General features: G+C 37.1%; 1 protein-coding gene across 1 annotated transcript in view; it reads right to left on the bottom strand.

Moving 5' to 3' along the window:
* Positions 1–24,210, bottom strand: part of LOC114884218 (contactin-associated protein-like 3) — a 186,548-nt gene extending 162,338 nt beyond the window's left edge. Inside the window, exon 1 of the mRNA XM_029203031.1 lies at positions 24,126–24,210. Within this exon, the coding sequence (XP_029058864.1) occupies positions 24,126–24,210 (85 nt within the window). The remainder of the gene's footprint in view (positions 1–24,125) is intronic.
* Positions 24,211–24,919: the final 709 nt, after the last annotated feature.

The following is a 24,919-nucleotide window of genomic DNA, read 5'->3' on the forward strand; positions in this document are numbered from 1 at the left end:
CTGGCATATACGGTCAACTAGTATTCAACAAGGAAGCCAAGAATACCCGGTGGAGAAAGGACAGCCTCTTCAATAAATGGTGCTGGAAAAATTGGAGAAACGTGCAGAACAATGAAAGTAGATCCCTATCTCACATCACTCACAATAATTAACTCAAAATGGGTCAAAGACTTAAACATAAGACCTGATGCCATAAAAATCCTAAAAGAAAATGTTAGGGGAGAAGTTTATTGATATTGGTCTTAGCAATAATTTGGTGGGCATGATGCCAAAATAACAAACAATAAAAGAAAATAATCAAAACATGGGACTACATCAAACTCAAGAGCTTCTGCACATCAAAAGAATAAATTAATTAACAAAATGAAAAGACACCCTACAGAATGGGAGAAAATTTTTGCAAACCATTTATCGAATAAGTGATTAATATCCAAAATATATAAGGAACTCAGTCAACTCAATAACAAAAAAAAAACAATCTGGTTAAAAGATGGGAAGAAGGAGTAAATAGTCATTTCTCAGAAAAGGACATCAAAATGGCCAAGAGACACATGAAAAGATGCTCAACATCACTAATCATTAGGGGACTGCAAATCAAAATCACAGTGAAACATTACCTCACACCTGTTAGAATGGCTATCATCAAGAAGACAAGGACCAACAGATGCTGGTGAGGACGTGGTGAAAAAAGAACCCTTACACACTATTGGTGGGAATGTAAATTAGTCTAACAACTATAGAAAGCAAGATGGAAGTTCCTCAAAAACTTAAAAGCAGACCTATCATATACTCCAGGAATTCCACTTCTGGGTATACATCCAAAGAAAATGAAAATAGGATTTTGACAAGATATATGCACTCCCATGTTTATCACGGCATTACTCACAATAGCCAAGATATGGAAACAACCCAAAAGACCATCAGTGGACGAATGGGTAAAAAAATATGTGGTATACATACACCGTGGAATGTTATTCAGCCATGAGAAAGGAAGAGATCCTCCCATTTGCTACATTATGCTAAGAGAATAAGTCAGATAGACAAAGACAAGTACTGTATGATGTCACTTACATGTGAAAACTAAAAGTTAAACCTGTGAAAAACAGAATAAAATGGTGGTTACTAGGGGATGGGGACAGGGACAAGAGGGATGGTCTTTAAGGGTACAAACTTGTAAGAATTGGTAAATAAGCCATGAAGATCTAACAAACAGTTTAATAAATAGACAGTAATACTGTACTATAATTATATAACGTGATCATGTGTATTATAATTATATAATGTGATATTACTTCAGCAATCACATTAACAATATATAAATGTATCAAAGTAACAATATTGTATACCTTAAACATATGCAATGTTACAAGTCAAATTTATTCAATAAAAAAGTGTGCAATTTTATATTTTTCTGTTCATACATTGTTCACATGAATTACCAAAATACTGTAATTGCCAAGTCACATAATTTCCTTCTACAAATGTTGCTTCTATATAAGTTGCTTCATGGAGCAAGGACCTAATAAATATTTTTTGAGTGAATAATTTATTTTGAAACTTTAGAGATATTTTTTTATCCTTCAATTTTCTCCACTGAAAATTGGAGACAAAATTATGTATTTCTCTCTGTATTATATGATTGTAGAAGAATTAAAAACTGCTGCACAAATTTTTTAAAAACCTGTGGTGAACATGAAAGGGTTAGACGTTCCTTTATATTTACAGGAATGCTTCTTCTAAAAGTCCATGTGACTTTAAAAACTTACAAAATTTAACAAAAATATAACACCTATACTATAATATTTGATCCATAAATACTATAACAATTGTTGAAATTTTAGGACAAGATTTAAGTTACACAAGAATTTTTTACACTATGTTTGGTAATTTGGGCATTTTCATTGGAAAAAATTTAAAATAAAATAACTAACATAATCCAAAGCTAAAGATTCATTGCTTTGTAGTAGAATGAGAAAACAAAATACACATCATTGCAAAGAAATGTGTATTTGGTGCTTTAAATAATCAACTGGAAGTTTCAAAAAGCTTGTCTGACTATGGATAAAACTCCATTCATACGCTGTCTTGCAACTTGGAAATACTTTCCTTTTGTCCATCCATCTCTCCCCCTCTCACCCTCTCCTTCTTCCTTGTCTTCCTCCTTTCCTCTCTTCCTTCTTTTCTCCAAGAGATTCAACAGGGAACAGTTGTCAAAAAGATGTTCATAGCTGAAGGCAGCAAGTACAATCAATCCATTCAAAGCACAAGTACCTGTTAATGATCCCTCCATAAAATACTGCTTTTCTCATTTTCCCGGAGGGGAAAAAAAACAAGACAGTAATTTATTTGCAGAGTTCCAAGAATATACACAAAATATATAGGGGAAAAAAGAAAATTTTATATTTTGGAATTTGGATTCAAATGATACCTAAAGTTTTAACACAATTAATTCCTGGTAAATATTTTCAGGTTTAATCCACTGAGGTACACAATTATAATATAGCATTGTTGTTTAATGTAATGTTTACCTAAAAATTATTTAATTATTAATAGCAACAGCTCACTGAAAACTTGGGTCTCTGCCCAAAAAGTTTCCATAAAACAATCATTATGTTTAATTGTTCATGTTTATCCAAAATACAGGCCACTGCCGTTACAAGAGTAGAAAACCCAATCATTTTAGGAAGTGTGTGTGTGTGCGTGTATGCACACGCATGCGCATGCACACACATTTAACAAGTAAATAAAAAATTAGATTACGGCTGAATAAAGCAGTGCATTCTCAGGTATCTCATTAGATACATATATAAAGATAAAATAATTATTTGGACTTGAAAACAAAGACTATTACAAGAGACAAAGAAGGAAACTACATAATGATCAAAGGATCAATCCAAGAAGAAGATATAAAAATTGTAAATATTTATGCATGCAACATAGGAGCACCTCAATACATAAGGCAAATGTTAACAGTCATAAAAGGGAAAATCAACAGTAACACAATCACAGTAGGGGACTTTAACACCCCACTTTCACCAATGGACAGACCATCCAAAATGAAAATAAATAAGGAAACACAAGCTTTAAGTAAACACTAAACAAGATGGACTTAATTGATAGTTATAGGACATTCCACCCAAAAACAACACAATACACTTTCTTCTCAAGTGCTCATGGAATATTCTCCAGGATAGATCATATCTTGTGTCACAAATCAAGCCTTGGTAAATTTAGAGAAAATTGAAATCATATCAAGTATCTTTTCCGACCACAACACTATGAGACTAGATATTAATTACAGGAAAAAAATCTGTAAAAAATACAAACACATGGACGCTAAACAATACACTACTTAATAACCAAGAGATCACTAAAGAAATCAAAGAGGAAATCAAATAATACCTAGAAACAAATGACAATGAAAACACAATCACCCAAAACCTATGGGATGCATCAAAAGCAGTCCTAGAGGGAAGTTTATAGCAATACAATGTTACCTCAAGAAACAAGAAACACCTCAAATAAAAAACCTAACCTTCCACCTAAAGCAATTACAGAAAGAAGAACCAAAAAAACCCCAAATTTAGCAGAAGGAAAGAAATCATAAAGATCAGATCAGAAATAAATGAAAAAGAAATGAAGGAAATAGCAAAGATCAATAAAACTAAAAGCTGGTTCTTTGAGAAGATAAGCAAAATTGATAAACCATTAGCCACACTCAACAGAAAAAAAAGGGAGAAGACTCAAATCAGTAGAATTAGAAATGAAAAAGGAGAAGTAACAACTGACACTGCGGAAATACAAAGGATCATGAGAGATTACCGCAAGCAACTCTATGCCAATAAAGTGGACAACCTGGAAGAAATGGACAAATTCTTAGAAAAGCACCACCTTCTAAGACTGAACCAGGAAGAAATAGAAAATATAAACAAACAAAACACAAGCAGGGAAATTGAAACTGTGATTAAAAATCTTCCAACAAACAAAAGCCCAGGACCAGATAGTGTCACAGGCGAATTCTGTCAAACATTTACAGAAGAGCTAACACCTATCCTTCTCAAACTCTTCCAAAATATAGCAGAGGGAGGAACACTCCCAAACTCATTCTACGAGGCCACCATCATCCTGACACCAAAACCAGACAAAGATGTCACAAAGAAAGAAAACTACAGGCCAATATCACTGATGAACATAGATGCAAAAATCCTCAACAAAATACTAGCAAACAGAATCCAACAGCACATTAAAAGGATCATAAATCACGATCAAGTGGGGTTTATCCCAGGAATGAAAGGATTCTTCAATATGTGCAAATCAAACAATTGATACACCATATTAGCAAACTGAAGGATAAAAACAGTATGATCATCTCAATAGATGCAGAAAAAGCTTTCAACAAAATTTAACGCCCATTTATAATAAAAAACCCTCCAGAAGTAGGCATAGAGGGAACCTATCTCAACATAATAAAGGCCATATATGACAAACCCACAGCCAACATCTCCCTCAATGATGAAAAGCTGAAACTATTCCCTCTTAGATCAGGAACAAGACAAGGGTGCCCACTCTCACCACTATTATTCAACATAGATTTGGAAGTTATAGCCACAGCAATCAGAGAAGAAAAAGAAATAAAAGGAATCCAAATCAGAAAAGAAGAAGTAAAGCTGTCACTGTTTGCAGGTAACATGATACTACACATAGAGAATCCTAAAGATGCTACCAGAAAACTACTAGAGCTAATCAATGAATTTGGTAAAGTAGCACGATACAAAATTAATGCACAGAAATCTCTTGCATTCCTATACACTAATGATGAAAAATCTGAAAGAGAAATTAAGGAAACACTCCCATTTACCATTGCAACAAAAAGAATAAAATACCTAGCAATAAACCTACCTAAGGAGACAAAAGACCTGTATGCAGAAAACTATAAGACACTGATGAAAGAAATTAAAGATGATACAAACAGATGGAGAGAATTACCATGTTCTTGGATTGGAAGAATCAACATTGTGAAAATGACTATACTACCCAAAGCAGTCTACAGATGCAATGCAACCCCTATCAAACTACCACTGGAATTTTTCACAGACGTAGAACAAAAAATTTCATAATTTGCATGGAAACACAAAAGACCCCGAATAGCCAGAGCAATCTTGAGAAAGCAAAACGGAGGTGGAGGAATCAGGCTCCCTGACTTCAGACTATACTACAAAGCTACAGTAATCAAGACAGTATGGTACAGGCACAAGAACAGAAATATAGATCAATGGAACAGGATAGAAAGCCTAGAGATAAACCCACACATATACAGTCACCTTATTTTTGATAAAGGTGGCAAGAATATACAATGGAGAAAAGAGAGCCTCTTCAATAAGTGGTGCTGGGAAAACTGGACAGCTACATGGAAAAGAATGAAATTAGAATACTCCCTAACACCATACACAAAAATAAACTCAAAATGGATTAATGACCTAAAGGAAGGCCAGACACTATAAAACTCTTAGAGGAAAACATAGGCAGAACATTCTATGACATAAATCACAGCAAGATCCTTTTTGACCCACCTCCTAGAGAAATGTAAATTAAAGCAAAAATAAACAAGTGGGACCTAATGAAACTTAAAATCTTTTGCACAGCAAAGGAAAGCATAAGCAAGACGAAAAGACAACCTTCAGAATGGGAGAAAGTATTTGAAAATGAAGCAACTGACAAAGGATTAATGTCCAAAATTTACAAGCAGCTCAATATCAAAAAAACAAACAACCCAATCCAAAACTGGGCAGAAGACCTAAACAGACATTTCTTCAAAGAAGATATACAGATTGCCAACAAACACATGAAAGAATGCTCAACATCATTGATCATTAGAGAAATGCAAATCAAAACTACAATGAGATATCATCTCACACCGGTCAGAATGGCCATCATCAAAAAATCTACAAACAATAAATGCTGGAGAGGATGTGGAGAAAAGGGAACACTCTTGCACTGTTGGTGGGAATGTAAACTGATACAGCCACTATGAAGAACAGTATGGAGGTTCCTTAAAAAACTACAAACAGTTCTACCATGTGACCCAGCAATCCCACTACTGGGCATATACCCTGAGAAAACCATAATTCAAAAAGAGTCAGGTACCACAATGTTCATTCCAGCTCTATTTACAATAGCCAGGACATGGAAGCAACCTAAGTGTCCATCATCGGATGAATGGATAAAGAAGATGTGGCACATATACACAATGGAATATTACTCAGCCATAAAAAGAAACGAAATTGAGTTATTTGTAGTGAAGTGGATGGACCTAGAGTCTGTCATACAGAGTGAAGTAAGTCAGAAAAAGAAAAACAAATACCGTATGCTAACACATTTATATGGAATCTAAGGGGAAAAAAAAGAATGGTCATGAAGAACCTAGGGGCAAGACGGGAATAAAGATGCAGACCTACTAGAGAATGGACTTGAGGATATGGGGAGGGGGAAGGGTAAGCTGGGACAATGTGAGAGAGTGGCATGGACATATATACACTACCACATGTAAAATAGATAGCTAGTGGGAAGCAGCCCTATAGCACAGGGCGATCAGCTCAGTGCTTTGTGATCACCTAGAGGAGTAGGATAGGGAGGGTGGGAGGAAGGGAGATGCAAGAGGGAAGAGATATGGGGGATATGGGGATATATGTATACATATAGCTGATTCACTTTGTTATGATGCAGAAGCTAATACACCAGTGTAAAGCAATTATACTCCAATAAAGATGTTTTAAAAAAATGTCCATATTTGCAAAAAAAAAGATAAAATAACTATTTGGTATTATTTTCACAAGGTACAGCGAAACATTTCTTTAAAAATTTAACTGAAGAGGGTATTTTTTTCTCTTTCTGTACGAAACTTCCAAACTGTGCTGGTGTACAGCACTCATGTCAAATAGAAGGTGAAACATTTTAATTCTGCAGCAAGTAGAAATTAAAAATTCACAGGATTTGTTGAATTATACCAGGTATGGAAATGGCCTTTTCTTTCGTATACCTGACTATATGTATATTATACATAAGACTAAATATAAGCATTATGTAAGATTATAGAACTTAAAATTAGTTTATAAAAGATACAAATCTGTTAACCTAAAGGGAACTCCAGATTTTTATAGAAAATGCATGATAAGATCCAATTTCATTCTATTTAAAAATCTGAGAAATAGACAAATATTTTAATCACTTACAGGAAAATGTTTGAGTTATTTATCAGCAACAATAATTGGTGAAAATTTCTACATATAATAGTAAGATGCCAAGGGCATGAATCACATTGTGTCACCCAAATCCACCCAGTGGTGCTACTCATCATCCTTAACAGTTTTCACAGGCCTGCTTCCGCAAGCCAACAGTAGTCTATAAAAAAAAATATATTGGGTAAAAAAAAATCCACATGCTTAAATAGCCTCATACACCTATTCTAAAGTACAAACTTGCTTTGTTTAACCAAGAATATTCTCACTATCAGATGAAAGAACAATGAATGAAAAAACATGCAATCATAATAAAACATTAAACAGAAAATAGGACTTTTTCTGAGAAGGAAAATCAGTTTCATGATTTTGAAAAGTACACAAAATATCACATTTAATTTATTTTCTACTGATCATCCTTCTATTTATAATGCAATACTTTATCTCAATTTTTAAACAATGTCTATGGTTAAATTTTACCTATTTCTCAAAGAATATTAGCAAGATTTTAGTCCCCCTCTTCATCCTCTCCAGTCATGTTTTACGATGGTTTAAATAATAGTTTCTAGTAAAAAAGTCATTTTCCTTCAGAACTTATATTATTTTTATATTTCTTTTTGCTTCTGGTATTACAGCTCTGCTGAAGTCAAACTAGCTCTCATTTCATTATAGCAAATCAGTTTATATCATTATTTTTGGTGGTTTAAAATGTGACCATGTTTCTAGGTTTTTTTTTTTAATTATTGTTTTCCATTCATCTAACTCAGCACAATATGAGCTTTTATAATTGAGATACATTATTGCTTTTCAGTTTTAAGAAATTTTATTTTTATGTTACTAATTCTTTTAAATTTATTGAAACTGCTTTTATGGTTAAGTAAAAATGTAAATATTCCACATGTAATTGAAAAGCCTGAATAATATTTTCTAACTGTTATATATATACCCTTAAAATCAAAGTTGGAAATAATTTATTCAAACTTCTATATCCTTATCACTTCATTTTATTCTATTTTATGCTTATTTGTCTATTTTTCTCAGTTATTTTCTCCTCCCCTCTCTTCTTGCTTTCTGTTGAACAGACTGGAATCTACCCCCATCCCATTCCATTTTTCCTACTGGTTTGAAATGTATATGTCGTATTACTCTTCTTTTAGTGGTCATCCTTAAAATTTTACACTACATTCTGCTTAACAATTTAACAAAGCCTAAAATTAAACAAAATAATGCAGGAACCTTAGAATGCTTTAAGTCTGGTAAGGCTTTTCCAACTATATTTTCAATTGATCACTTAGATTTATCTTGTCTTCTTCCTTTTAATTCCATCAACTTCATAAAGATGTTGCTGTACAAACAGCTTTATTACTGTTCAAATATGTGATTATACCTGAGGACCTGCCATTTGTTTCTAGCTACTAGATTATAAGTACTCATAACTGCCCTCTGTAATAATTTTCTTTCTTGCTAAGTATATCCATTAACACTTCTTTAGTGAAGGTTAATTCATCTTAAATGCTCTTTGATTTTATATTTCTGTAAATGGCTTTATCTTACCTTCATTCTTAAAAGAGAAAGAAAGAGAAAGTCAGAGTCTACAATCCTTGGTTGGTAATTATTCCCTCTCAGAACTTTAACAGTTCTTGTCTCTGATTTTGTTTGTTTATTTGTTATAGTTATCTTTTATCTGCTTTTAACATCTCTTGATTCTGGTGTTCTACAGTTCCAATATAAAGTGTTGTTTTGGGTGGGAATTTATTTTCCTTTGTATTACTAGGGATCTGAGAGGTTTCCTGAATCTAAACATTGGTGACTCTCTTCAATTCTGGGCAATTCCCATAGATTATCTCTTTAGTATTTCTTTTTCCCACATGCTCTTCCTTCTAGAACTCAATCAGTGTACCCTGTCCCCTAACCTGGCTTTCATATTTTCCATCTCTTCATCTCTCTGTGGTGCATGCTGGTTATTTATTTCAAATGTGTCTTCTAATTTGTTGAGTCTCTCTTCACCTGTGTCTAATCTGCTCTTTCAGCATTCACTAAATTCTTTATTTCAGTGATTACATTTTTCATTTCTCAATATTACTTTTTCAATTCTACTTGGTCATTTTGATAGTCTCTTATTCTTTCATTCTTCTAATCTTTTATTTCTTTATACATATAAAACAAATTTTATATCCTAAATCTATTTCAATATATACATTTATTTTGGTCTAATTCTGTAGTTTATTATTTCTGATGATTCTTCCTCTTGCATTTTATGTTTTTATTTTTATTGTGAGCATATGTTTCCTGGAAATGGATCTGTAAGAGCCTAGATGACTGTAGTCAACAGGAAGACAAGACGTGGAGAGAAAGTGCCAGAAGTAGAGGGAGGGGTAAGTGAAAGTCCTGATGGAAGAATGCCAGTGTAGCTAGGTGGTGGTTGTACTTTAGGGTCAGTTAAAGGAGGGACTAGGAACAGTAAGTGAAGGGAAGGGACCTTTCAAGGAATAAGTGTGTGTGTGTGTGTGTGTGTGTGTGTGTGTGTGTGTGATGTGAGGGAAGATTCGAAAATCTTTACCCAGAAAAGCAAGATCATCAGGTAAGTGGTCTTTAGAAAGATTATTCTGGCAGCAGGATAGCAAATGGATCAGAAGGAGGTGAGGTAGAGACAGGAAAATCATGAAGACCACAATAGTAAATGCCAGGGCTTTCCTGGTGGTGCAGTGGTTGAGAATCTGCCTGCCAGTGCAGGGGACACGGGTTCGAGCCCTGGTCTGGGAAGATCCCACATGCCGCGGAGCAACTAGGCCCGTGAGCCACAACTACTGAGCCTGCGTGTCTGGAGCCTGTGCTCCCCAACAAGAAGGCCGCGATAGTGAGAGGCCCGTGCACCACGATGAAGAGAGGCCCCCGCTCGCCGCAACTACAGAAAGCCCTCGCACAGAAACGAAGACCCAACACAGCCAAAAATAAATAAATAAATAAAAAATTTTTTTAAAATAGTAAATGCCAGAGATTTAGAGGGTTTGAATAAGTCAGTAATGGGATAACTGCAGAAAAGGGGACATGAGAAAATTCAAGAGATGGGGCTAAACCTAACCTTTCAGAATCAAGCAGTAATGCTCTCTTTCCAAGGATCCACACCAAAGTTTTCATACCCATTCTAAGTGAGATGACATTCCAAAGCATACAAAATACGTTTGACTTGGACACTAACACTCATTTCACTATCATAAATGTCAAACAATCCATATTGATGGTCAGATACTATATGTCTTAGAAGACTTCATAAAAAACAGCCGGATAACAAGCAGTATATGTTTCAGAGGCATATTGTCTTGATCTGGGGAGTCCTTTTCAGCTAATGGAAAAATATATGTCTGGCTAAGGTTTATCAATTTTGTTTATCTTCTCAAAGAACCAGCTTTTAGTTTTATTGATCTTTGCTATCGTTTCCTTCATATGGTCACCTTATCTTTGATAAAGGAGGGAAGAACATACAGTGGAGAAAAGACAGCCTCTTCAATATGTGGTGCTGGGAAAACTGGACAGGTACATGTAAAAGTATGAAATTAGATCACTCCCTAACACCATACACAAAAATAAACTCAAAAGGATTAAAGACCTAAATGTAAGGCCAGAAACTATCAAACTCTTAGAGGAAAACATAGGCAGAACACTGTATGACATAAATCACAGCAAGGTCCTTTTTGACCTACCTCCTCGAGAAATGGAAATAAAAACAAAAATAAACAAATGGGACCTAATGAAACTTCAAAGCTTTTGCACAGCAAAGGAAACCATAAACAAGACCAAAAGACAACCCTCAGAATGGGAGAAAATATTTGCAAATGAAGCAACTGACAAAGGATTCATGTCCAAAATTGATAAGCAGCTCATGCAGCTCAATAACAAAAAAACAAATAACCCAATCCAAAAATGGGCAGAAGACCTAAATAGACATTTCTCCAAAGAAGATATACAGATTGCCAACAAACACATGAAATGATGCTCAACATCATTAATCATTAGAGAAATGCAAATCAAAACTACAATGAGATATCATCTCACACCGGTCAGAATGGCCATCATCAAAAAATCTATAAACAATAAATGCTGGAGAGGGTGTGGAGAAAAGGGAACACTCTTGCACTGTTGGTGGGAATGTAAACTGATACAGCCACTATGGAGAACAGTATGGAGGTTCCTTAAAAAACTACAAATAGAACTACCATACGACCCAGCAATCCCACTACTGGGCATATACCCTGAGAAAACCATAATTCAAAAAGAGTCAGGTACCACAATGTTCATTGCAGCTCTATTTACAATAGCCAGGACATGGAAGCAACCTAAGTGTCCATCATCGGATGAATGGATAAAGAAGATGTGGCACATATACACAATGGAATATTACTCAGCCATAAAAAGAAACGAAATTGAGTTATTTGTAGCGAGGTGGATGGACCTAGAGTCAGTCCGTTATACAGAGTGAAGTAAGTCAGAAAGAGAAAAACAAATACCGTATGCTAACACATATATATGGAATCTAAGAAAAAAAAAAGGTCATGAAGTACCTAGGGGTAAGACGGGAATAAAGACACAGACCTACTAGAGAATGGACTTGAGGATATGGCGGGGGGAAGGGTAAGCTGTGACAAAGCGAGAGAGAGGCATGGACATATATACACTACCAAACGTAAAATAGATAGCTAGTGGGAAGCAGCCGCATAGCACAGGGAGATCAGCTCGGTGCTTTGTGACCACCTGGAGGGGTGGGATAGGGAGGGTGGGAGGGAGGGAGACGCAAGAGGGAAGAGATATGGGACCATATGTATATGTATAACTGATTCAGTTTGTTATGAAGCAGAAGCTAACACACCATTGTTAAGCAATTATACTCCAATAAAGATGTTAATATATATATATATATATGAAACTAAAAGAAGTTAAAGTTGCTAGTGACAATTTAATCCAAATAGCTTAATCTGAAAAGCTTTATTGTTTAGAGAGATATAATATTACAGAAAGCTGAAACATATCAATGTACTGTTAGAGTTTCTAATTCTATGACATAAACTTATTTTTAAATATTCTTCTTTTGTAATATTGTCTTAATCTTGCAGTATTAGTGATAATACTTTGAATAATGGAAATACCCAGTATAAATGCCTTTCCCTAAAATTGCTTATCTGATTATTCTACCCAAAGTCATGGACCAAAGTCACATTTCTGATTTTACACTTGAGATTAACAGGAGCAATAGTAGTGGCTAAAATTCACTGAGGACTTACTATGTTCCAGGCATTATTTATATATATTAATTAATTTAATCTTCATAACAGGTCTATGAGATGGGGTATAATTATTACTTATATTTTTGGAGACAAGGAAACTGAGACACAGAAAGGATAAGCAAATTACCCAGGGTCACACAGCTGGCATTAATCAGTGGGAGCAGAAACCTAATCCAAACATTCCTTTCATAACCACTCCACTCCACTGCCTATCTGAAAGTGTGACTCATTATGTTAGTACATCTTGTTGAATTTTATAGTTTTATGCTGTTTGAAGGAGTGCTGCTGGAATCATCTTCATTTATATACCTCCACTGTGCCCTTCTATGTAATTCTGAAAATACAAACAATCTTTGTTTGAAAACAGAGATAGTCTTAAAGTGATAGCATGTGCATTTTGTCATGCCTTTGAGCTAGCTAGTCATAAGACTTCTCAAAGATAATAACAGGTTTTGTTGACAATAATGGCCAGCCATAAACAGACTCAGAAATCCCTCACTCTAGACCAGGGGGTCAAGTCTGCAAGCACAATGGGAGCTTCCACTTGATGTTGCAGGTTACTGGACACAGAGTCCATGGTTCTCACTCCCAGAGGCAGCTGTGACCCAAATGAATTTAGCCTCATGGGTGTCAAGGAGACAAATGGACACATATACTGAAGTGCAGTGGCCACCTGTGCACCTGCAAGCCCTCTGCCCTGATGTGCAGTGAGCCTTTCCCACCTGGATTAGATGCTGCTTCAAGTATCAGGTAGACACTATGAACCAGGCTTGGGGAGAATGCCAATTACACACTGCCCCCAGGCACCTCTGTTTCAGGCTCCTCCTGAATATGGAGGCTTGCTAAGATCAGACTTGATCAAGATCTCCCTAGATACAGTCATCTTGCCTAATAATACCTGCCAGAAGGCCTCCTCTTTGCTGCTTGTTGGTCTTTGGTAGTTCCCCTGACACCTGGCCTTTTCCAGCTCTCCCTCAGGGCTTCCCAGCAACTCTTAGAACAGGCACCATGCTTTTTATCAAAGCCTTGGGTCAGAAATTATGTCAGGCATTTTCCTACTGGAAGAAAACAAAACACTCAAAATCAGCCAATGGATCCTTCCATGAACAAATCAGTTGGCTAGTAGAGAGCTCAGGGATAGTCACATAAAAATTCATTTTTATTAGGCCACCTAAAATATGATTATAAAATACACAGAGGGATTCTGCAGATATTCTATATACTTTCAAGGTAGCATATTTAAAATATATTAATTTCTCCATTTATTTGGTACTTACCGAGTACCATCAGCAAAGCACTGTAGGAACAAAGAAGCGTCATTCTGTTTTCAGGAAGTTTAAAATCTGATCAAGGAGGGAGATATGTAACCAAGCATCTGTTCTATGAAGCCAATAGGAGCCTGAAAGCTAGTGCTTTTCATAATAGATGTTAAACTAATTACCTAAATGGATTGTGCATTTTGCTTTCTTGTCAAAGTGATGCGGTCAAAGCATCTGGTCAAGGAACAAGTTGCCATCACTTCCTGGCTCCACCACTGATCACAAGGGCCACCCTTTCCTGTCACAGCAGCTGGATAAGAGCAGTCACAACACAGACAAAACAGTGAAAGTCAGATCTGGGGATCTTGCTGGATGTTTTGGGAAAGAGAATCATTCACCTTTTTACTTAACCAACAAATATGTATTGAGAACCCACTGTCTTCCAGGACCATCCCTGTGCTCTGGGGATTAGGAAGTAGGAATAACAACAAAAAAGAAAGAGGAAGTCTCTGCTTTCTTGGACTTGAGTTGAGGGAATAAACAAATAAATACATGCTTAGTGCTTCAGGGTAATAAGGACCAAAGTCCAAATAGAGGAAAGCATTCTCTCTATCACTGCGACTAGGAAGGTTGACCTTGGACATGGAGCTACCAAGCAGATTCCTGCCTGAGCATCAAGCTGACACTGGGAAGACAGAGCTGAAAGATGAAGAGAGGCTGATCCTGATGGCACAGGCTCATCTGGATCTAACCTTGCCTGAAATGAAATGATGTGAACCAACAATTACCAGTTTTGTTTAAGTCACTTGCCAATACCCCAGTCCTTCACACTCCCATTTCTTATTACTCCACATATAATCAAACAGCCATTAAGTCCTGAAAGTGTTCTTTGTGTGCAGTGTCACTTTTTCATTCTCACTGATATCCTCCCACTTCAGTCCCTCTTACACCTGGGAAATGGAGTAACAGTGGAAGACCTCAGGGGGATGGATCCCACAGGAAGTAGTGAAGGAGGAAGAACACCTCTTTGGCTGGCCAAATCCACGTTAAGTCAACCCAGAAAGTCATTCGGCATCACCTCCATCTAAGAAAATGGAGGAAGATGCTCATGGAGGCTCTGGGCATGTTGATGCTGGGGGTTGGGAGGGAGGCTTTGGGAGGGTGGGTAACCCAGTCTCATCCCTAGGGAACTGGGATCGTGATTAAGATACAACATATGGGGCTTCCCTGGTGGCGCAGTGGTTGAGAGTCCGCCTGCCGATGCAGGGCACGCGGGTTCATGCCCCGGTCCGGGAAGATCCCACATGCCGCGGGGCAGCTGGGTCCGTGAGCCATGGCCGCTGAGCCTGCGCGTCTGGAGCCTGTGCTCCGCAATGGGAGAGGCCACAGCAGCGAGAGGCCCATGTACCGCCCCCCCCCAAAAAAAAAGATACAACATATGTCCTTTTCATGCTCAAATGCGCAATAGCCTGCAGGATGTATCTTCCCACTCCTGTTTCACCTTGCAGCAATATTCATGAGGAAAAGGAACTTTTCCTAGGCAAACATGCAGCCTATCTTCCAACAAATGAATCCTATCACTTAGAAGAAGAACAAGTGAAATAAGCGATGCAAATCTCCCAAAGATCAGGTTTTCAGGTTTCTTAAAATAGATCAGTAGTTCATCATGACAAAAGAATAGTAAATAATTATGATCCAAAATTTATTCTCATAATCTGGAAAATCAATATTATGTTTGTTAACCTTGTACCATAGCTCAAAATAGATCATTTGACTTACCTCTAATAGGTAATTGACTCTGAGATCTGTCAATTCTACTGTGTTCTATGCCAGGAAAAGTATTTTTCAGAAATGTTCCTTGTCACTTTAAGAAAGCAAAGAGTAATTTGGCGTTTGCTCCCTTAAACTCTCTTATACATACCTTAACTAAACTCTATTCAACATATCCTCTTTCAGTCTCCCAATTTTTTTAACCCCTCGCAATGACAGCATGGTTCACACCATAGAAAAGGACGTGCTCTGAAATGTCAAGGCTCACAGGTTTTCTTATCAGAACTTCCATGAATCGGGACTTCCCTGGTGGAGTAGTGGTTAAGAGTCCGCCTGCCAATGCAGGGAACACGGGTTCGATCCCTGGTCCCGGAAGATCCCACATGCCGCGGAGCAACTAAGCCCATGCACCACAACTACTGAAGCCCTTGCGCCTAGTGCCCGTGCGCCGGAATAAGAGAAGGCACCTCAGTGAGAAGCCCGCGCACCACAACAAAGAGTAACCCCCGCTGGCCGCAACTAGAGAAAGCCTGTAGCCTCAGTGCCACAATGAAGACCAAAAGTTAATTAATTAATTAATTAATTAAAAAAGAAAACTTCCATGAATTAACACAACGTTGCAGAGAAGCCTAAGAATCACAGACACACAGGAGCTAGCCAGCTTGATGACATTACACAGCTATTTTTTTCTTTTTATGTTGTATTATTATACTTTTAGTGTATAGCAATGTCCTTATTCTCAAGTTTCTAATCATCAAAGACACAGCAAATGTAAAGCTATATGACAAATCCTTAATTTTGATAATCTCCAAATATTTGAACAGATGTCTATAGAAACATATTATTTTTCTTACATCAGCCAAATCTGAGACATTAAAATAGTTAACAGTTCTTAAAATATTTTCTTCCATAATAGTTTATATTAAAATTACTTTCCTTGACCTGAATCAAACTACTGAATTATTTTCTAATGTTAATCAGATTCCCTTTATTATATCTACTCACCTTTAAATCAAAATCCTACCAGCCATTCCTTAGAACTATATTAACAGGAACCAGGACCTGGGAAGGCCTCAGAGGCAGGTTAAGTGCTGCTGGTTCTAAAGGTGGCTGCATATCAATATCCTAGAACACAAAACACCTCCGACACGTGAAGGTAATAGCTTCAACTGGATCAGGGCAGATGTCTTTGTATTTCCTGATTGCTCACATGCTCAGAAATCCAAAGTGGAGAACATCCGTTCTGCATGGTAACAAGTAAGAAATAGCTCAATCCCACATAACTGGATTGTCACCTAATCCAATCTGTGCCTCTCTTACAACTATTGACAGTGGTTTTTAATTCCTTCAGCAGGTCTCTCTACCCAACCAGCCTCCCTTAAGACACACAAACACACGTACACACACAGGGTTCATTCTGCCACTTCTCCCACCAATTCACCACTCCAAGAAAGAGTGTATTTAGCTTAACTTTATCAAGCTCTTTGGTTGCCTGAGGATTTATAAACGTTAAAATAAAAACTAATTACAACCTTAAGAACTGCAGGTGGCACCTGGTCTTATGTCTCAAGGCAGCAGGTCACTCCTGCATTCATCCAAGCAGCAATGTCAGTGCTTGCTCCTAAGCTCCAGAGAAACCCTCTGTTGGGTCTTGAACACCCCAAGTAATGAGATGCTACTGAAACGAGCCAGTGGGGACCCTAGGTCTATGCCACAGTGTTAAGTGGCTTCTGAGGTTATAGAAACTGTCACTGATTCCAAACAAGGTTCACCAGCCCCTTCCTCCCACAGTGGTCCAGTGAACACGTGGCATAAAAATTCCTTCTCCACAGGTGACAGCCACTAAGGCCAGAGATGGAACCACAGGTGATACAACTTAGGAACACATAAATTTAAATATCTGATACACCATTTACCATATCCCTAAAGTGACACATCCAAAAGTATCATATTTGCCAGTTTAAAAAACCAACTTTTTTTAAGTTTCTCTCCATGAGTTAGCTATAACTAGCACATCCTCCATGAGTATCTTTTCCTAATGTACTACCGAGTAAAAACTTAATAAAAGCCATAGCCTAGATAAAATATATCATTTTTTCATTTGTGATTAACAGCCTTGGAGGGAGGTTTTTTTTTAAACTGGTCCACTAAATGGGCATATATTTAAAATAAATTATATAGTTTCTAACTTTATACTACTCAAAATTTCAAGTACTTTATGTTTCAATACTATTTCAAATCAGCACATTGAAAATACCCACTACCAGGAAACTAAAGAGAATATTTTTATTGCTAGCCAGACTCCTTATATTATTATTGAAAAGTAAAGTTTCTAATGAACCAGAAAGGAAATTTACTGTAAAGCAACACTCAAACTAAGCACATGTATTATCACATAAGGTTATGTATACACGTACCAGACATGTGCAATCTCTGTCAGAGCATTATTTTCAGAAAGTTAAAAACACAACACGTACAAATATAGAACAAATGCCTGTCAGAGAATCATAAACTCATTAATGACTAATCCAGTAAAAGCGCATTTTGAGAAACTAGGAATTTACAGGCATTTATGGAAGAACGTTAGAATGAGATTTGCTAGGTTACATAAAAACTGATCAATGTCCTACAGGGCAATAAAACCTTTGTAGTTACCATATGTCCCTGGAAAAAAAAAAAAAAGAAATCATCAATTTCAGCGTCTAAACTCCAATCAAATAGTAAATGACCAAATCAGACATGGGTGCATTCTTCTAGGTAATTAAACAATCGTGGGCCTATTAAACAATGTTCCTGCATAACGTCAAAAGGTCACTCTATCATACCCTCTCTTTTTTTAACTTTTTATTTTACATTGGAGTATAGTTGATTTACAATGTTGTGTTAGTTTTTACAGTATTTACAAGTTGTGTATAACTTTAATTAGCACAAAGATTTTAACCTTATGCCATAGAACTCAAACTGGAAAAAACAAGTATGATATTTTGAAGGAACATATTACATATGGTTTACTGCCTCTCAGAAATAGGTAGACATAAATAATTCAGTTTTTAAAAGTTAATCAATACAATACAACAGAGGCTATAGCAATCAGCACCGCAGCGGGCCCCAGGTAGGCAGATGGAGTGCGAACACTTTAGAAGTTGCTCTGAAGAACTTTGTATGTTGAAGCCAAGCCTTTAAAGGCTCTGAAAAGTAAGTGGGGAGAAGATCCAGAGGTTAATTTCATATTTGTTTTTCAGGATTAGAATTAGAATTGCAGGTAAACCCTGGATCTATTCATTCCAAATTGTTTGAACTCTTTTATACTTTTATAAGTATCCTTGTATATTCAAATTCTGATTTTGATTTAAAGGGAAAAATTCAAATTCAAATTTGCTCAGTTAATTGAGATTTTTGTTAGTGAATATGTCCTTTATTTAGTACTTTTGAATGATTTGGGGTTTTTTTTCCAAATCAACTCAAAGGAGCAGACATTCTCGAGCTCCAGTCTTCTCCCCAGAACAGGCTTTCAGGCGTGGGAGGGTCACTGATAATGTGTCTTTAGGGTCATTTTGTTTGTTTGTTTGCTTAAAGAGTCTCCCCCAGTTGCATAAGCTTCAGGACCCTCACAGCTCTAGCCTCGCCTGTCACTCTGTGTTGATAGTCACATGGACTCTGTAAGTTTTTTTGGAGAAAAAAATGTTGTTTTCCCTAAGTTTTCAAAAATATTCTGACCTCAGTGTTTCTGGGAAGTTTATTCAAATATGATGTTTTTTAAAAACACGGTCCGTTTACCAGTTTGTTGAAGACTCTTTCCAAAAAGTCCAAGCTCCAGTGCTTACTAAATACTTCTCTCTATATTCTATGCTCATTTTCCCCAACATGTTTCACTGAATCACGAATGGATTCCCCATTCACCTGCTCCAGGGGCACATCCTCTGATAGGCTCCCTCCCTAAACCAAGGAACATATTACATATGGTCTAATGCCTTTCAGAAGTAGGCAGACATAAATAATTCAATCTAAATATCAACCAAAATACTGACATTTTCTTATTCAGATTATATCTCTTCTTCCTCCCCAAAGATCTGAAAATTCATAAAGAAACAGTAGATTCACAGGGATAATCCTGATTAACTTGGAGGATTCGACTCACTCTAGATAACCACTAAGCACACTACTGAGGCAAAAAGAAGCCTGCACCAATTAAAACAGTAGCAGGATTTTAGTCCATATTACCCAAGGTGAAAACTTCTTTATGGACTGTATTGTCTTAGCACACGTGGCATTACTTGAGATTGACTGTGCTCACATAGCAACAGAATATGTTGATGACACTTAGCAAATAATTACAAAGAATCTCTGCCCATTGAAATGACAGGAGTTCTGACAAACAATATCCTTGAGAAGAGACATATGATAAACACACTATTAGACATTCACTTAAATCAATTCTCACGATTTTATACTTCTTAGCAGTTGTAGCATTATGTTCAGTTCCTCCATTCTGCAATGCATATATTTTTATACCAAATTCTTAAGGTTCATCATGTTATTGGGTTAGGATAATTTATACAGCAAGTGTCTCACTATTATACTATATATGTTATTTTTATTTTAAAAGAATAATATTGTGTGATAATATCTATTAGAGGATCATATTAATAAACTTTCATTAAAGATGATACAGTAACATTTTAGCACATAAGGAGCCATTGCTCCAGTGAAGAAAGGATTCAAATCTGATACGAATCTTCAAATTGAGGTGCTAATATATTTGCCTAGATCAAGCACTAGGTACTACATGAAGATCACATGTTTGTCTCTCATGTTGGCCAACAAAATGGGCTTTATCTGCTCCCCCAACCAAGGGCAGAGACCTCTCATATATATGCAGGACGTAACAGGGAAGAGACCTTGTTGGATAAAAACAAATCCTGATTACCACTCCTAGAACAGTGATTCAAGCTGTGTGCCCCACCTGTAGTGGGCCAGAAATACATCTTTTATTCTCACAACAAGAAGGACACTTTTGACAGGGGAAGGAAACAAAAGGAGACTTCTAGAGAAAATTACAAGTACTGAGATTTAACAAGGTGCGGATGAGTGTATAACACTCACTAAATTGAACCCCTGGGTCTATAAATGTCATCATTTACATCAAATAATCACCATCAACAGTGGCTGAAATGTCTAACACTGGCTTCAGACCTTTTCAGAGACTTCAGTCCTTTTTCTATTCACTGGGGAGTAGACTTAGGGAGGGAGGACAGCAGCTACTAGCTATAGCTTGTACTTTACTTATATGGGGAAAATAATTCAGCTGTAAATTCCAGTTGTGTTGTTCCTTAATCAGGAAAGAGTGAACATTACTCCTCAAAGTGACATGCGATCCAGGAGACAGATTTACAACACTAAATATGCAATCAAAATATTGACATTTTCTTATTCAGATTATATCTCTTCTTCCTCCCCCCCAAAAGATCTGAAAGTTCATAAACAAATAGTAGATTCACAGGGATAATCCTAAAACAGAGAGCTATTGCCCTCTTCCACTTGTGGCTCATGGTAGGAAGTGAGCAAACCAACCACTGTCTGCACAACAACTTCTGGAAAGCAGGACTCTAACTTGGAATCTGTATTCTAACTTTCCTCTTGCGTTCCATTTAAGAGGATAACTCCATTAGAATAACACTTTCATCTTGACTAAATACAAAGAGTTCTAGAAGGCAGACCAAGTAGAGATGCACAATTTTTAAATATCAGGTCCTAGGCCATATTTTAGAGGATGCTGTCCATTCAACTTGTTTTATCTTCAAAAAGACAGAATATAAGAGAAAAAAAAAAAACATGTTTTTGGCTATTTAGAAACATTACTCTCGCCCTGTGTAGACTCCTCCTGACTTAAAATTTCCCATTAATTATAAAGATTCATATCAAAACATGGATAATTCCTGAGATGTCAAATGTTTCAACCAAGTTCTGTATGAGAGTATGTCTTATGCCAGAACCTCACCCAGGTTGACCCCCCCGTCTGACTAATTTACTACTGAGAACCAGTTGTAAATGGAGGGAAAATGTCACTGTATCCTTTTGGGGAGAAGATCTTTACCTTTTTAAAAATTTACATACAGTTCTCATTATTTTATCAGGGCTTAAGAATATTTCATTTTTGTTAGTTTTAAAGTCTTGTCTGAAAAGATTACTTGAGTTCTTAAAACACTTCTTAGGAATAAAAGGTTAGCAATCAAAAGACTTGAGCAAATGCTGATGTTCGTGATTTCTTGTTGGTAGCCTAAATCCCATCCTGCTGGCAAACTCCTCTTTAGAATTTCTCAAATGATGGGACAGGACTAAAAGAACCCTCTACCTTGATTTATGTAGTAACAAATTTCAAATACGGGTTTGAAATACCTTGCTTGTATATACATCTACACATACAAACAAACACCTCCCAAATATTCGAGAGTTAAGGAAAAACCCAATTGGTCAAATTAGCTAATCTAGACTATAATAAGATTCATTCACCATTACTTCTACTGCTACAAAGGATACTGTCAAATGATATTAGCCATCAATTATCAAACACAGTTTGTGTAGCCTCTATGAAGCTTTAAGTTTGCAAAGACATTTAAATATATACTTGACACTTGAACAACTATAATAGCCATCTTTGTGGTGATCAAGGACTCTAACTATAGTATCTAAAATGTTCTTAGCTATGCAAATTTACATAGGTACTTTTAACTTACTGAACTTTTAATAAGAGTACTAAACACATCTAAATAAAACAGAGGCTGAAAAGTGAAAACTAGCATTGACATTTGAAGACTCAGCCAGAGACCCAGACGAACTGAGCTTAGAGATATATCCAATTCAGAAAAGGATATCTGTCTGGATATTCAGACACCGAGCACCTCAGAGCATGTGACTCTTAAAAAAGATGCTCAGTATGAAGAACGTGATACCTCTGTGGATTTCAGGGAATATAATACAAACAGAAAATAAAGAAATATCAAAACAACTGATCTTGCAATATCCTGTAATCACAACTAAGGAGACAAGAAAGGCAGCACAGCGCTCTTCTTCTAAGGGAAGGATTTTTGAAGCCATGTTTCCTTTAAGTAAGAGTGACCTCTGGTGACTTTTTCATTGCACCTCAGTGTACTATGTTAAATTATTCTACAATTCTTTTATACTAGCAAATCATTTAGTACTAGTCATTTTTAATTTCTTAGCAAAGTGATAAATGCTTTACTGCAGGACCTAAGGATTTCATGTAAATGCCCCTATTTTAATTGATTCATGGAAATTGTGCCCAAAGCTGAATTAAAATTCTGAAACACGGGGCAGTATTTTCTTAAAGGAGACTAAGGCTCATTTTCAGGAGTGACTCATATAATATGGCATTAAATGAGCTGATACTACATGATGACAACACAAACTTATCACAGCCTCGGGGCATATATGGATGAATGCTGGAAGGGTAACTATTTGTGCAAAATGCTTTTCACTTTAGCACAAACTTCCTGGTAAGGGCAGAGTTCCCCAGCCCACCCCACCCCCAGATAAAACTGGATACCCAGCAACAAGTTCGGTTTCTAACATGCCTACTAGCACTTTCTTGAAATGCATAATAGCTTGCCTTACTCCCTACAACCTGATTTTTAAAAAATTCTTGAGGGGGATGGGATGTGGATGTAGGACTAAGGGGACTTTCTTAAAATCCCTCAAGGAAAGAAAAGCCCTATGATGGAGATTTCAATCTGAATAACACTTCGAAAACTTTTTCTGATTTCCAGATTAAAATGCCTTGAGGTCCGCTGAATCAATCTGGCTAGCATCTTTAGATCAGACTCACATTGCCAGTCCAGAACTGAGAGGTTAATACATCTTCACTGAACCAGCAAAATCAGAAACACAGCACATCACAATATACAAGCATGTGCACTTGCAAATGAACCTGAATGGCAGGTTATGTTTTTCCTTTAAGCAAAAGCCTTCTACTTCTGAGGGGTCTATCCTTCTCGTAATTCTGGGGACTATCCAGGTTTGCCGCCTGGGCTCTGCTGCGGAGCCTGCCCGCCGCTGCAGCGCCCGAGTTCTTGGTACCCGATTCCGCAGGGCGCCAACTGCAAACATCTACGCTAATGCAGGACACGGCCAGGTCGGCCAGCGATTTCTTTTCTGACATAAATCCTGCAAAATGAGTTAATAGTAAAAAGAAATAAATGACATATTGGCATGCTCTTCTCTCCTCATCTCCTGCAATTCTCGCTCTGGTCTCTCTCTGCCTCAATATTCTCATGTTAATTTTAGGTTTTACTAGAACTTGAGTTTTCTCAGTGAATATTCAAAACAACAGCACACAGACGAAATTCAGCTCCAGACAAGTTAAAACAGGCTTTGTGTATTACAGACTTGACAAGTGGAAAAACCATTGTAAACCATCCTATCCAAGCGTTGGGACTTTGCGATGTTTTTTAAATGCCTCATTTTCAGAAACAGGCCAGTGATTCCATTTGTAAAATTCAATTATTTTTTTAAAAACACGAATTCTAAGTTGTCAGTATAAGTTTTAAAAGATTTGCTGTACTCACAAGTATTCCCTGCTGCTAATGTACTCCAGGGCTGGGCAGACAAAAGAAAGAGCATCCTGAGACAGGCTCCCGCGGCGGGGTCCATGTTCACAGTCGCCGGGGCTCCCCACCCCAAAACCCACGGCGTCCAGACAGCTACTCTGAGCCGGGGTCTGCAAGCTCCCTCCCGCTCAGGGTAGCCAGCGCTCCCTCCTCCCGGCTCGGCGAACCCGCGCAGCAGGCGGGGCGGGAGCCCCAGCCTGCAGCCACACCCCCACCCGCTCCCGCCGCGCTGCGAGCTCCACGCGTCCCGGGCGCTCCTGGCGGTGGCGGGAGGAAGTGCGAGTCAAGTCGGTGAAGGTCTTCAACCTGAGCTTGCTCCGAATCCGAATCCGCGGTCCTAGCTCCTTCACCTGCAGGTTTCCCACTCTGAACAGCTGAGCAGTTCAGTGGACTTCAGTCTGAGACCGAGCTTCACCACGCTGATGATGCTTGAACATTAACACTGATGCTAGGAAAAATGTATTTTTTTTTTTTGGTTGAAAAGAAGTTAGGACAAGTAACTAATCCGGTTTGAGGAAAATATTTACATGTACTGAGAACTGTTGTAAAAAAGACTGCTTTTGTTTTCTCAACTCATTTAATGATTCATATTTAAAAATAAAAACCTAAAGAACCTTATTATGGGAATCATTTAGAAATATATACGGTTATATATACAGTGTTGTGTGTCAAAATACACCTCAAAAAGCCGGAAAAAAATAAAATTAAAAAATAATTAATTAAAACACCGACCCGACTTCTACTATAATGTC

Source organism: Monodon monoceros, unplaced genomic scaffold (genome assembly GCF_005190385.1).
Source record: "Monodon monoceros isolate NGI ecotype Baffin Bay Population unplaced genomic scaffold, NGI_Narwhal_1 Super_Scaffold_5, whole genome shotgun sequence".
NCBI lineage: Eukaryota > Metazoa > Chordata > Mammalia > Artiodactyla > Monodontidae > Monodon > Monodon monoceros.